This window comes from Lottia gigantea (assembly GCF_000327385.1).
Source record: "Lottia gigantea unplaced genomic scaffold LOTGIsca_3, whole genome shotgun sequence".
Taxonomy (NCBI): domain Eukaryota; kingdom Metazoa; phylum Mollusca; class Gastropoda; family Lottiidae; genus Lottia; species Lottia gigantea.
In genome coordinates this window covers 3,856,810-3,872,108 of record NW_008708986.1, presented here as the reverse complement: position 1 = coordinate 3,872,108, position 15,299 = coordinate 3,856,810, and the positions used below count along the sequence as shown (strand labels likewise).

Here is a 15,299-nt window from a genome sequence, read left to right as displayed (position 1 = left end):
AAAGATGTAACTGCTCATCAATGTAAAAACAATATGAAGGTGTTACTGCTCATCAATATAATAAAACGATATAAAGATATTACTAAAGATGTAACTGCTCATCAATGTAAAGATAATATGAAGGTGTTACTGCTCATCAATATAATAAAACGATATAAAGATATTACTAAAGATGTAACTGCTCATCAATGTAAAAACGATATGAAGGTGTTGCTGCTCATCAATATAATAAAACGATATAAAGATGTTACTAAAGATATTACTGCTCATCAATATAATAAATCGATATAAAGATATTACTAAAGATGTAACTGCTCATCAATGTAAAGATAATATGAAGGTGTTACTGCTCATCAAAATAATAAAACGATATAAAGATGTTACTAAAGATATTACTGCTCATCAATATAATAAATCGATATAAAGATATTACTAAAGATGTAACTGCTCATCAATGTAAAGACGATATGAAGGTGTTACTGCTCATCAATATAATAAATCGATATAAAGATATTACTAAAGATGTAACTGCTCATCAATGTAAAGACGATATAAAGATGTTACTGCTCATCAATATAATAAATCGATATAAAGATATTACTAAAGATGTAACTGCTCATCAATGTAAAGACGATATAAAGATATTACTGCTCATCAATGTAAAAAAAAGATATAAAAATGTTAGTGCTCATCAATGTAAAAAACAGTATAAAGATCAATGTAAAAACAATATAAAGATGTTACTGCTCATTCATATAATTAAACGATATAAAGATATTACTAAAGATTTAACTGCTTATCAATGTGAAAAACGATATAAAGATGCTCATCAATATAATAAATCGATATAAAGATATTACTAAAGATGTAACTGCTCATCAATGTAAAGACGATATGAAGGTGTTACTGCTCATCAATATAATAAATCGATATAAAGATATTACTAAAGATGTAACTGCTCATCAATGTAAAGACGATATAAAGATATTACTGCTCATCAATGTAAAAAAAAGATATAAAAATGTTAGTGCTCATCAATGTAAAAAAACAATATGAAGATGTTACTGCTCCTAAAGGTAAAAAAAAAACATTTAAAGATGTACTTCTCATCTCTAATTCTAGGCGATTAGGTGCTCCTTAAGATAAGAAATTTCTGATGCCTGTGCCAGTGCTTCCGGGTAGGCCCGAATGTGTAATGAAAGGATATAAAGATGTTACTGCTCATCAATGTAATAAAATAATTTAAAGATGTTACTACAGATGTTACTGCTCATCAATGTAATGAAATATAAACATGTTACAGCTCACTAATATAAAAAATGTAATAAAGCGATAGAAGGATGTTACTGCTTATTAATGCAAAAAAAAAAAAAAAAAAAAACTATATAAAGTGTTACTAAATACATGTATTTGAAATAAGCTCAAATCCATCTATTTACTTTTATTGAACTATTTCAGTTGTAACATTTCTAAATAAAAATAGACATAGTTTTGTCTGTGATTTCAAGACGGACGGGCTTAAAGATAGGTTTCCTTATTTTTTAGTGTCAAATTAAGCAAACTGTATGATTAATTTGTGTTTCTTATGAATTAAAATACAGATGTGAGGTCACCCTTTGATCTTTTTGGGCTCCTGGTCGAAGTCCATCAAGGGGGGCAGTTTAGTTTGAGCTTTTTGATCGACATAGTGTCAAATGGTCTTAATCAGCCAAAATTCTACTCGATGTGTAGGTGATCCTGCCTTGAGTCACTAAATGCGATTATTGATAATGGTCCCAATGACGTCATTTTCTGATCTATCAATTTTATTACTTTGTTTCCACAACAAAAGTGATGTATAAAAAGTTGAAAAGCGATATCTATGCTCATATATTTATAATATTTGGCTCTAACCATGTTGCAGCGGATATATCATTCAATTACTAGTAGTAGTCATAATATATAAGATGATATGCAATAATGTGGCATAACGTATCGATCGGAGATGTCTTTTTCAAACATATTTAGGACAGACCATCTCGGGTAAAATGGTATGTAACAAGCTACCCCATAGTGGTAATAGTTTTAACGATGACGATACGGTAATTGCTTTTGGATTGAAACCAGAATTAGATGAAGACATATTACTAAGAGCTTACGATCTTATACGTGAACTGGGTGAAGAGGTTCCTGAATGTGTAAGACTGACCTCTGCCACTCGCCTAAAATCCAAATCTGACTCTAAACCCGGCATCGTTAAAATCAGTTTTGAAAATATTGAACAAAAAATCACTGTACTACGTAACAAGTCAAAAACTTATATCGTAAATACTCTGATGTATATTATCGCGTTCAAAATCTTATACAGAAAGACTTTTCGAATCGGACACAAGATTGTTACTAGGCCTGCGTTATCTACCAAATACTGAAAATCTTAAAATGAATTCACAGGGTCGTATTCTGGAGAACAGAACCCCGATTACACAAAGACAAAACAGTGAATAGCAACCAAACACCTTTGGATTATGTACCTTAAATGTTTGTGGTCTGAAATCGAAGCAATTACCAAAAGACTTCGAAAACTTTTTATCTGAATTCGAAATTATCTGCCTTACAGAAATAAAACTAGGAAAATATAACCCAATTAATATACCTAGCTAAAATGTATTTGTCAATACCAGAAAGAATTGCGGTGGCGTTGGTGTACTGAATAAAACGGAATGGATGAAACACGTAAAGATGTACGACATTGACAGTGACTTTATGATTTGGTTTAGTATAATTTTACCCTACTGTGTTGCTCAGTATCCATCCCCCCTTACAATACCCCTATTGCAAAATCGAAATGTTTGATGATATTGAACACCAATACTTAAAATTGAGTGATGAATCAACTTAATTCTGTTTACTGAGAGATCTGAATTCACGCATTAATTGGCGCGACCTCAGGAACACCACAACACCAAGACAATAATACTCACATAGATCCACCTGAATACCCTCACATTGTTATTAATAACAACCATGACACCGATCATTATCTCAGCTTAAATTATCTATCATTAATTCGTACAAGTCAAGATTTAATTACAATTGTGTACCAACCTTGGTATGTACATTCTGAATGGAAGGTGTGGATCGGATGCACAACTTGGGGAAAATCACTTGTGATGAAAAATCTGTTGTAGACCATATAATTGGGTCAGAGAAGCTCCTAGAGGTTATAGAAAATTTATATATCTCTGAATTCGATGATCTTATATCTGATAAACATAGTACGGTTTTGTTAACTGTCAGAACAAAACCATCCCAAGGATATACTAACAACTCCAAAGCAAAATCCGAGAAAACAACAATACACAAAAATTACCTGGAGTTAAGCGGTGATTTTATAGCGAATTTGTCATCTTCCGATATAGGATCTGTGGAAATTGTATTGCAGCATGAAGACCTGAATACCACAGATCAACATAGGATGAATCAATTAGTTCTAAGTATCGGAAACATCCTACAAGAGAGTGTAGCTATATCAGGTATCAGAAAAACAATCAAAGTAGGTCAAAAGCAAAACCAAAGACGCGAAACTAGCCACAAAACCTGGTTCGACGACGGATGTGAAAGGAAATGTGCGGTAATCTTTAAAGTAAAAAATAATTTTAGACTGTGTAAGTTAGATGAGATCAAAATATGCTGGAAGAAGCTAGCATAACTCGAACAAACGTCAACTAAGGAATTCATATGCTCAATATTACAGACAGTTCAATGTTGATTTAAAATCATTAAAAAGAACAGACACCAAAAGATACTGGAAAATGTTAATGGAAATAAGTAGTCAAATAATGACACGGTCATGCCAAGTTTCTCTGAATTTTACAATTATTTTAAGAACCTGAACGCTGAAGAAGCGATTTCAGAAACAATAGAAATGAAATCTTGGAAAGTGGGAGGATTACTGACATAAACGAAAGACTTGATTTTAGATTCACATTACAAGAAGTAAAAGCAGGCATCAATAAACTAAAGACTTACAAGACTCATGATTCGGATGATATCATCAAAAAGTTCATGATATTTTCAGTATCAAAAATGTTGTTATTGTATGTGAATTTGTTCAACCTTATTCTAGAGTCAGGAGTAATTCCTACTGATTGGCAATTAGGTAATATTACACCTATTTACAAGAAAGGTGACAAATCTGATGCCATTAACGAGGTATTACAGCCCTAATAAATCAAGAACTATCTAGTTTCGGAGAAGAGTATGATCTCATAGGTGCAGAAAAACCTGGTTTTCGTAAAGGGTTCTCCTGTATTGATCACATTTATACTTTAAAGTGCCTTATTGATCTATAGTCGAAAGAAACGAATTTATGCAATATTTGTTGACTACTCCACAGCATTCGACAAAATCCCAAAAATCAGCCTCTGGGATAAGATGTTAGGATGAAATATCACAGGTAAACTGTTTAACCTGATTTTTAATTTGTATCGTAATGCTAAGTCAAAAGTATGGGTAAATAATTATCTGTTATATACCTTTGACTGTTTGGTAGGGGTCGGACAGGGAGAAAGTATCTCCCCTCTTCTGTTTGTAATTTATCTGCGAGATCTTAACGAACGTCTGGCCACTACGATGGTCTTAGTTATCTGACAGAATTGGCAAGCATGAGCAAGATGATGTCGAACTTGATAACCTTCTGAAATTGTTTTCATCATTGTGTGCAGACGATACAATTATCTTGGCCGAGTCTGAACAAGGCCTACAAAATGCCTACTGCAATATCTGGCAACTGACATTTAATGTCTCAAAAACAAAAGTTGTTGTATTTTCCAGAGGAAAGATTCGCAAGCTGCCTCATATATATTTCGATAATCAAACAATAGAAGTTGTAAATGAGTATTTATATCAAGGTGTATTGTTTAATTATAATGGCTCATTTAAAAAAGCCACAAGTCGTCTTTATCACAAAGCCAGTAAGGTTATGTTTGGTATTTTGGTTTCGTAGTAAAACTCTGCACCTTGACATTGACACTCAGCTCCTCTTTTCAACACACTGATTGTTCCAATACTACTGTATGACTGTGGAGTATGAGGAGATCGTGCGCCCCCCATCGAACGCTAGCAATTAAGATTTTGGAAATATATACTTGGTGTCAAAAGCAGTACGCCCAGTGTAATGATCTATGGTGAATTAGGCATGGGCCACTTGAAATCATGATAAAATGCAGCATTATAAGTTACTGGCACAAAATGATCTCAGGAAACCCAGATAAGCTTAACTACATTATGTTCATATATGATAAAATTATGTCCATCAAATAACTGGCTACATGCAGTCAAAAGTATCTTGGATGAAGTGGAACTCTCCTTTGTATGGGACACAAACGGTAGTACTGTTAATAGCAAATGTTTACAGAGTATGGTTACCTCTCGTCTCAAAGACCAATTTGTGCAGAAATGGTCTTCAACAATTATACCTCACAAAAATGTGTATCATACCGAATATTTAAAACCGATTTTAAGTTTGAAGATTTTCTTGAGCACCCATCAAAAAGCTATCGTTTAACATTTACACGTTCCCGTTGTAGGAATAACAAACTGCCTATTGAAACTGGCATATATGCATGTATACCCAGAGAACAACGGACGTGTACACTGTGTAAATCAGAACAAATAGGCGAAGAATTCCATTACCTCTTCCAATGTCCATCATTCGCATAAATGAAAATAAGGGAGCACATCTTTAAACCGTTTTATAGCGTTCTTGAGTATACTTACAATGTAGAATGAATAGTTACAATAGCACAGTTAGGTTTAAGTCGGGTTAATTGATGTCGAAACCATATTAGGGCAAACAAATCGAATTAGTTTTGGAGTACCAAATTTGTCACTCTCATAACACTCAAATTATATAAAGGAATTACTTAATAACTGCATAGGTACACTAAAATAAGCGTTGTCTTTAGTATATTTATATTATTTGTTTATTACTTCCCCTTAATAACAAGTTTCTGAAAAACATTCCCTTGTACAACGGCGTTGTGCGAATATCGATCGGCTTTTAGATCGATCGTTTACCACAAGGTAAGGTAAACGTGGCCAGAATGTAGAACAAAAGGACATCATTTTCCCCATTCATTCAACCTGCAACCCCTCCGATACATAGATCTACAAGCAATGGCGTTACTGAATGAGGGAAAGAGGAGCCGCGGTGGCTCAGTTTTTTATTGACGCTTGCTCGCTAACGCACGAAGTTATGTCCAAGTGGAAATGTATAGATCAGGACATTTTTGTATGACTATCTGGCTATAAACGTCATTTCTAAAAGCAGATTGTATGTTAATTCTTTAAAGAGATACTACGTCTTAGGATGAACATAAAATTTTAATTTTGCTCAAATTTTGCCAATAACAGAATATATCCATCAGTGGACTTACCTGGTGTCCTAACTATACATCAAAATCCTCTATAATCCGATATCAAGTAATTAATATTATAAAACGCTTAATACATCCATTAAGCGATTTTCAAATCGTGGAAATCCGGTGTAATTTTCAAGGGAAGTAACTCTCAAGTGGGTTTCCCGCGTCCTTGACCTCTACTCTTGAATTGACCTCGACATTGTCATATTTTGAAAACGGAATCGACTCCGCGAAAACGCAATTCATATAATTTAGAATGAATACTCCACCACTGACACAATTTTCAACGAATATTAATCATTGGCAAAGTTTGTTTGTATACACCGGAGGATGATTGTTTCCTGTTTTAGCGTTGATTACCCAGACTCTTTTTTTCTCAAACTGAACGGATTCATGGCTTGCTCATTTTTTTTTAAAATTATGATTATAGTTTTATTGTCGATTTTTCAAAATTGATTAAGTGTGGGATGCATACTTATTTAACCAATGGTCACTATTAAACACAAATATTAGCCACAGGGCGAGTGTATTCTAAGACGTAGTATCACTTTAACATTAAACAACAGATGGGATTGCCTCTCTCGGTCTAGAATGAATTTTGACTCCATTAATTCAATTAATTCAAATGAGATCTCTTTTCACGTTCCATCGCGAAATTCAACCTCTTATAACTTGTCCTAAAACTCTCGTTGAAATCCTTCCTTTAAAGGAACAAGTTCACCACCCGTTTGACCAATCTTCACTCAGTCACAAAAGCGGACATATTAAGCCAAGCTAATCAAAAATAGTATTCACAGCTCAAAATTTCAGCCTTCAATTCCACGTGTGTTCAGAATTATCCCGGTTTGAAAGTTAAAAAATAAAATAAAAATGCACCATGTATAGAAAGGATAATATCAAATTGTATAGAATTAGAATGTGAATTTTTTTTAGTTTGAGATATAGTTGAAGGGATTGTGCGATTTCGTGTCGTTCTAGAAGTTCTAAATAATAATACATGTATTTGTCATACAAATACAGAAACAACACAGATAATGTAAATGGAGTCTTAAAAGAGCAACGGAAACTAAGTGTCCTAATTTTGTTTCCTCCTGTCTAAAATATTCAAATATTTGCGGACTTTCTGGTAGTTACTGAAGGTCAACTCCTTGGGTTTTATAAAATACACAGATACACTGACACCGTTCAAGAAAAGCAACTGGAAATGGGAATGTCACATTCAAAAGAGAGATCATAATCTTAGTGATAGTATTCTTATTCTAGCGAGGAAAGATTTTGATGATGTCTTGTTTGTTTATTTCCCATTTTCGATGGATTTTAAAGGCATAGTAGAGAGGTTTTCGTTACTTTTAATGTGATAAATCGTGACACTGATAGTGCCGATTTATTATCATGGAATCTTCCGCCGTAAAATCCACCTTAATCATTAGATCGTCGAACTTAAAACAAATAACAAAGACTCTTCAGATACCGAAATCCCTTCTTAGTCTGGTGCCCAAATACATCACATCCAGTCCATCATCGACAACTACCACGATGATTCTAAACCAGCTACGGTTATCAAAAAATAGATCTCAACAGCCAAACAGCTTTTCCCTTTCGCAAAGATCATATTTACCTTTATACCCACATCCAAAAGCATTACGAAGAAAGCTCTGCAGAATCTTGGATCATGGCCCTCGGCGTAGAAAGAAAGTCAAGTTAAATCGTATATATACCCCTGTAAATAATGTACAATCTTTAGCTAGTTATAATTATTTCGTTTATATATCAGATGATTGCAACACAGCTGAAAATATTGTTAAAGATAGTAAAAGTTTGCAATGATAATGATGAATATATAATTATGGTTGAGAATCTTCCTTCTAATTTAAGTTTAGATTGTAATAGTGATAAATACTTCATTCCCTTATGACTTGCGTAGTTGATGTTAATACTATCCTTGATTCAGATATTTCACAACCACATCAGATACAGAGATATTAACCGATACGACAATCACTCAGGATGAAAAATACACACGTAATGCTAGTCAAAAACATCTTTTACGTCACTTTGATAATACTCTTGGTACTTTTGCCGAATTGCAATATTCAGACTTTGAAACCTATAAAGATAGGAATTATGTTTGCTCCTGTGAACACTGTTAAAAGCGAAACTTAAACAAAAGCCTATACTCACTCGGGAATCATAGCTGATTTGATGTATGGTAGATTGATTTATATGGACCGGTTTCCATGTCTACTTCAGAAAATATTATATTATATATTTACGGCCATAGATATGTTTAGTAAGTTTGTTTATATGTTACCTGTAGCGAATAGTGATTCGTTAACTTGAGCTAATGATCTTGTACAATTGTTAACATCTTTTGGTGTTTATAACACATTACTTAGTGACATGGGGTTGTGAGAATATTGCAAAATGTACCAAAGCAGTTTGTAACTTATTAGTTGTACCTCAACAGTTCACGCCTAGTTTTACCGAACACTGGTTAGGGGCATGTGAACGTTCACACAGAACTTTAGCTGAACGATTAACCCTTTTCATATCTCATAACAATTGTTAGTGGCAAGACAAATTATCTTCTATATAGTGTTTCCTATCAACAATACTGTCAACTCTTCCCTAGGTTTTTCCCCTTTCGAAAAAAATGTGTATGGGCGTTGATCCAGCTGGTGCTGGTAACAAATTTCAATATAATTACAGAGGGCCTTGTGTTATTAAGAATTCTACACTTCAAGATCCAGAATCCGGTTAAAATATTAGGTGTCCATTTAGATAGACTAAAGATGGATTATGTGCGTATACCAAATCCTCAACCACATCTTTTCCTTACACAGTCCTAACTAAAGTGGTGAACGATCCTCTGCAAGGGGTAAATGTAGAACAATATTTTGGAAAATGTGCCTGCTATTCCAAGTGTTCCTGTGATTTCGAACGTGCCAGCTGGAACGAACCTGTCGCGCAACATCTCTAACCCACGTCGTTTCAATATTACGAAAAGTCGAGAGACGACAAAGCGAGGGAAAAGGCGAAAAAGCGAGGGTAAAAAAGGCGAGAAAACGAGGACAATTTTCCTCGCTTTCTCGACTTCTCGCCTTTTTCCTCGCCTTTCTCCTCGCCTTTTTCCTTGCCCTTTTTCTCGCCTTTTTCCTCGCCTTTTTTCTCACCTTTTCCTCGCTTTCTCGCCTTTTTTCTCGCTTACTCGAGGCAAGGAAAAAGGCCAGGAAAAGGGCGAGGAAAAAGGCCAGGAAAAGGGCAAGAAATACGAGAAAAAAGACGAGAAAAAAGACGAGTACAAAGACGAGAAAGCGGGGAAAAAGGCGAGAAAGCGAGGAAAACAGCGAGGAAAAAGGCGAGAAAGCTAGGAAAAGGGCGAGAAAGCGAGGAAAAGGGCGAGAAGCGAGGAAAAGGGTGAGGGAAAAGGCGAGAAAGCGAAGGTAAAGTAAAAGGCGAGAAAGTGAGGGAAAAATAAAGGAAAAAGGTCGAGTTTCCTCGCTTTCTTGTGGACGAGCACTCGAGAGTAGATATGGCCGCAGTCGGCTTCCATATTTCAATGATAGCGATTTTGTATGTGGCGACAGTAGATATAGTTCTTCTGGGCAAACTGGTGTTCATAAAATAAAACGTTTTCTAGGCTAGAGACAGAAATCAAATGGCAAATTAGAATATTTAGTATATGTTAGGGGTGAGCCGGCTCAATTAGCCTTTTGGTTTATAAATCCAAACTTAATGCAAACGCCACCAAATTAACGTTTAACTGCAAAAAGTTAGCCCTTAATTCATATTGTTTGTTTTAAGAATTAAGATGTGGGAGTATGCTTTGGTATAATTGTTTACCGATTTTTTGACGTAACGCCTTACATTTTTTCGACGGCGTCAAATTATCGAGGTGTACAGTCAGCGCACACTTAGTTTCTTTTATTAGTATTGGTTATATTTAGATGTATCAAGCCAGTTTTCCACATGGAAATTGTCGGGCTTTTATAAAAAAAGTGAATGTTTTTTTTATTGCCCGGGGATATTCCACTTTTGTTACTTAGTGTCTGTTCCCATAGATTGTACCCTCGAGGTTGTAGCCTCATGCACGGAACATGTGGTCTTGTGTCTGGGAACATAAACAATGAACTTATCCATTCTTTTACAACTGCACAAGAGGGAACACTCAGGGAAAACGATATCGCATCTTAACTGTTCGTCAGCAAACTGTTTCAATGCTTTTAAACTTGTGTGGAATTACCCCTATTCATGGTCAACGTTCGTATGTGTTTGTTACACACGCCACAAGAGAGCAGCCTATTGATACAGGGTGGGCACCATTTCCATTTGTGTCTGGATAATTGTGCTTCTTAGGCAATTGACAATTGCTTTATGTATTATTGAGGGGTATTATATATTGTGACTTTTGATTTTGACTGACAAAAGTGACAGCCAGACCTATTATATGCTACCAATATTTGATAACAAATGATGAATAATCAATGATCAGAGGAAATCGAATAACATGCAATATAGCTTTCTGAAAACTGAGATGACACTTTTCTATTTCGTTCAAGATTACGCTCAAACCAACCCCCATATTGCCGCATTGGCACTATCATTCTGTCATAAAGAAATATGCCATCTTATAGATGCTAATATTAAACTTGTTTACAAAATAAATAAGTATACCAGAAGCTTTCCTTGACTATTATTGTGACAATGTATCAGTAGACAGAGTCCAACATAATGTTGGTGTGAAAAAAAATTCCTAAATGTTTATAATGATGTACCGTTTCCACTTCCTTCCCATCCAGATACCAACCCTCATTCGCTCTTATAATATCTACACGTCTAAATGCAACGATTTTATTCCTTGCCGAAACTATTATGGCAATTTATTGGACCCTGTAACCTACCCCTGTGTCAGCAATAGAAGCTATATGGTCAGCATAATATAACAAAAATATAATATTATCTATTTCCTTATTGACAAAAATACCTTGACAAGTAAGGAATGGCCGGAAAAATTGTTCAGTTTATCGATGTATAAACAGAAAAAAAACCCTGTGTACTGTTATGAGTATGCACTTAATTATTGTTTTCTGTAACTGTATACACCTATAGTTATGTAATACTTTTTAAATACATAAATAATTAATTAAATAATTTACATAGATCATACTGGTCTCCTCTGGAAGATTCCATACAGATACAGAAGTAACTATTATTTTGTAGAATATTCTTGAACCCATTGAGTTAGTATATAAACCCATGCCCTAGGCTGGAAGAGGGACTTTTAGATACGACTTTCCTGGAAGAATTTACGTATCAATTGTGGTTGTGTCAAGATTATGTCACATTGTAAGTTAGATTGTTTGTATAATTTGTTTTTAATTCATCAATTTAAATAAATAATTATTTTGATTGTTTTTTTGTTACGTTTCATGTGCCACACATTATACTTTCTTAACGTAACAGTACACTGTATAAATCCACGTAGCGAAATGACCTGAACATTTTTTCAGTTTATCGATGCACACAGGTTTTTTTCTGTTTATACATCGCTAAACGGAAAAAATGTTCATGTCATTCCTTATAATTAAATCAACTCGAATACGTGTTTCAATATTCAACTAAACTAACAACAATATTTAAGGCAATAAATTGGTGCATAAATACCTCAAATTTTAACATAACGTTAATGAACTGCTACTAACAATAGAGACGCCCTAGAGAACAGCCAATCAACTATAAGTAGGTCACTGTCCACTGCTTGAAAGTTGACGGAGCGGCCACGTTGAAAGTGCAATTATTGAAAGTCCAGAATTCGTGACATTGTTCGAATTTGGAGTGTGCACATTCGAGGGAATTTGGAAAATGCCGTTATCATTCAGTGAAGTGTCGATTGCGGCTCTGTTGACGTAGAAGCAGACGACATCGACGCCGTGTAGTGGCCACGTCAACGAAACTCAATGATAAAAGTAGTCCGTTAAAGCTTGGAGTAATGACTGACTGGAGGAACATCGCCTCGCCTCGTAATGCTATCGATTAGTGCCACTGTCAATCAACGCGTCACGCGAATCGGCTCTTTCCTTTAGCGTGTTACGTGATTTAGGCCTAGTACAAAATGACGTTGTCACAACAAATAGATCAGCTTGGGCTAACCGATAGCGATTTCGAGATTGATCCCGTAGATTTTGAGAACTTTGATGATGATTTTGATGTCGAGGAAGTTTACTGTATATGCGGGGCTATTTGTCTGGAAGATCAAGATCTAATTTAATAGTTATGGCATCATTTCGCAAGAATAAAAATCAATTTTCCTCCATAAAAAGCTAACATTTGACTTCGAACAACTTCGGTCCTCAAAGGTCCGCACTGTTCATTGAAAATGTTTCGTTTTCATTGAACTTTCATCTTTCGAATTATGATAATCATTTATTCAGGTGATCTCAGGCACTAACATTAATTGATGTTTGAGTGCACATACATCCTAAAATATCAAATCCAACAACTCATCGTAAAAATCTTAGTTTTCAATCGATTAAAAAAAAAAAATCAAGTAAATCCGTTTTTCATGGAAGGTGCCAAATTGGTTTCAACGACGCATGCGTGTTGTTTAAACATACAGGGCACGTTCGATTGCGCATCTCGGCTACGTAATGGTCCTATCGATCCCAACCAAAGCGGCTACAGAGAGAAACGATCAACAATGGATCAAATCGTTCGACTTCAACAGGACATGGCCGCCCAACTCGGAAAGAAGAACTACTTCAGCGCAGTATTCCTGGATCTATCCAAGGCCGTTGACTTAGTCTGGGTTGATGGTTTGCTTTTTAAACTTAATAAACTTGGCATTCGGAGTCGCATTTTCAGGTGGATCCAAGACTTCTTAAGGGATCGCCAGATACAAGTGAATGTCGCCAATTCTCTCAGCGAGAAGGACTCGTTGGAGAATGGCACCCCGCAAGACTCTGTTATTTGCCCGACCCTCTTCAGCATTATGATCAACGATCTTGTCCTGGATTATGTAAAGCATATAGAGCTTTCGGTTAGCACGGCTCTATATGCAGATGACAGTTCGATATGGACAGGTCACACTGACCTCAATAAAGTGAAATGGCGTATGCAAACTGCTCTGAAACAAGTTGCTAAATGGGCAAACGACTGGGGCTTCATTATTTCGGAAGCTAAAACCGTCGGTTTGTTCTGTAGCAGAAAGAAAGATCACGACAGTATTGACCTTAGACTGAATGGTGTGAAGATTAAGCATGAGAATTCAGTGAGGTTCCTGAGAGTACACTTAGACAAGTGTCTGACTTGGAGTACGCACATTGACTATATCTGTAACCGGTCAACAAAAATTCTTAAATGTCATGCGTTATGATTCAGGTACCACATGGGGAGCAAACAGAGAAACTCTAATGATGATGTACAGGTCACTGGTTCGTTCAGTTATTGATTATGGTTGTATTGCCTATGGTAAAGCAAGTGATACTCAACTGAAGAAACTCGACGTTCTACACATGAAAGCTATACGTATTGCCACCAGGGCAGCCGTAGGTACGAAGAATGAGGCGCTACTTCAGGAGGTTGGAGAGAAACCCCTCTCTCTTTGGAGGGAGGAACTATCTCTCAAATTCTGGGGGAAACTTCAGTATTTGTCCGAAAGCTGTCCAACGTATTCCAGCATCAGAAGATTTACTCGTGTCGGAAATAACCAGAAGAATCGGAGTATTTCTTACGGGCAAGCGGTCACTGATCTATTGAGAAAGCATCAGCTCAATCAAGTAACGATCCTTGAACGCCGCCTATCGGCTACCCCGTTTTGGAAGGTTACCAACCCGACAGTCAACACCCAGCTGATCCAGAGTACCAACGAGAACCCAGTGGGAGCAAGAGCTCGCGCTCTTGATCTCATTGATTGTACGCCGACCATTTGAAGATCTACACTGATGGTTCCAAGAGTAGTACCGCAACAGGTTACGGTTTGTGCATCCCAGCAAAAGGCATCCGCATCAGTAAAAGGATCCCCCCGCACTGTTCAGTGTTCACAGCACAACTTCTTGCCATCAGGGACGTGGTTGCATGGTTTACCGTCAATCACACGGAGCATGCCGCGACTATCCGACTCGCTAAGCAATCTATTTTTCTCACCTATTCTAATTGCAGGTCAGAAGTTATTTCCGAAATAAGAAGAATGATCCACAACTACCAAACCAACAACGACCAGAAGACTGGCAATGAGACGTGCCAAGGAAAGTCTGAGTCTGGAGGATACCTATTCGGAATTCTGCAGTATCGTATCTTCTAGGATCAACCAAAAATGGGCCGACATGTTACGGAACCTCGACACCGCAAGATACCAAACCAAACCAAACCATCCATCTGTAGCCATCTGCAAAGTGGCAACCAGACTCCGGACCAACAACGTACTACTAACCATCAGTTCAATGCCTTTAAATGTCGCTGCGGCCACGTTGCCACAAGAACTGAAACCCGCTCGTAAGCCACTACTAGAGTACCTGGAAACCAACGGCATACCACTCACCATACAGAATGGTTTGGCTCCACCCACGGATCACTGGTATACGATAATGGAACTAGTCTTCCACTTTATAACCAAATCTGTCTTGAACAGATAGGCTAAGTTTTTATACTCAAAGTTTCTTAACACTTTTTAACTATATCCAATTAATTTAACAAGAAACAGAAAACATATTCCCCCCCCCCCCTTTTCCTCCCTCTTTTCTCACTTCCTTTTTTTCTTATTTTTCAGATCTTCTAGTTTTCCAACAGGTAACAGATAATCTAACCAAACCAAACCAAACCAACGACTACCAATTAACAAAAAATACCATGATCAGAACGAGTTTGGAAGAATGAAGGAGACCGAGTAACTCACGCCACACC

The 15,299-nt window shown here is 36.3% G+C and overlaps 2 protein-coding genes across 2 annotated transcripts; both read left to right on the top strand.

Annotated features, from left to right (window-relative positions):
* Positions 1–467: 467 nt before the first annotated feature.
* On the top strand, positions 468–851 carry LOTGIDRAFT_153372 (hypothetical protein; the record flags this gene model as incomplete). Its single annotated transcript, XM_009057272.1, has 1 exon — positions 468–851. The coding sequence occupies one exon, from the start codon at positions 468–470 to the stop codon at positions 849–851; it is 384 nt and encodes a 127-aa protein (XP_009055520.1).
* A 3,115-nt stretch (positions 852–3,966) lies between these two features.
* On the top strand, positions 3,967–4,206 carry LOTGIDRAFT_104799 (hypothetical protein; the record flags this gene model as incomplete). The annotated part of the gene is made up of 1 exon (XM_009057271.1): positions 3,967–4,206. A coding segment is annotated over one exon (240 nt), but the record flags the coding sequence as incomplete, so codon positions are not given.
* Between the last annotated feature and the right edge of the window lie 11,093 nt (positions 4,207–15,299).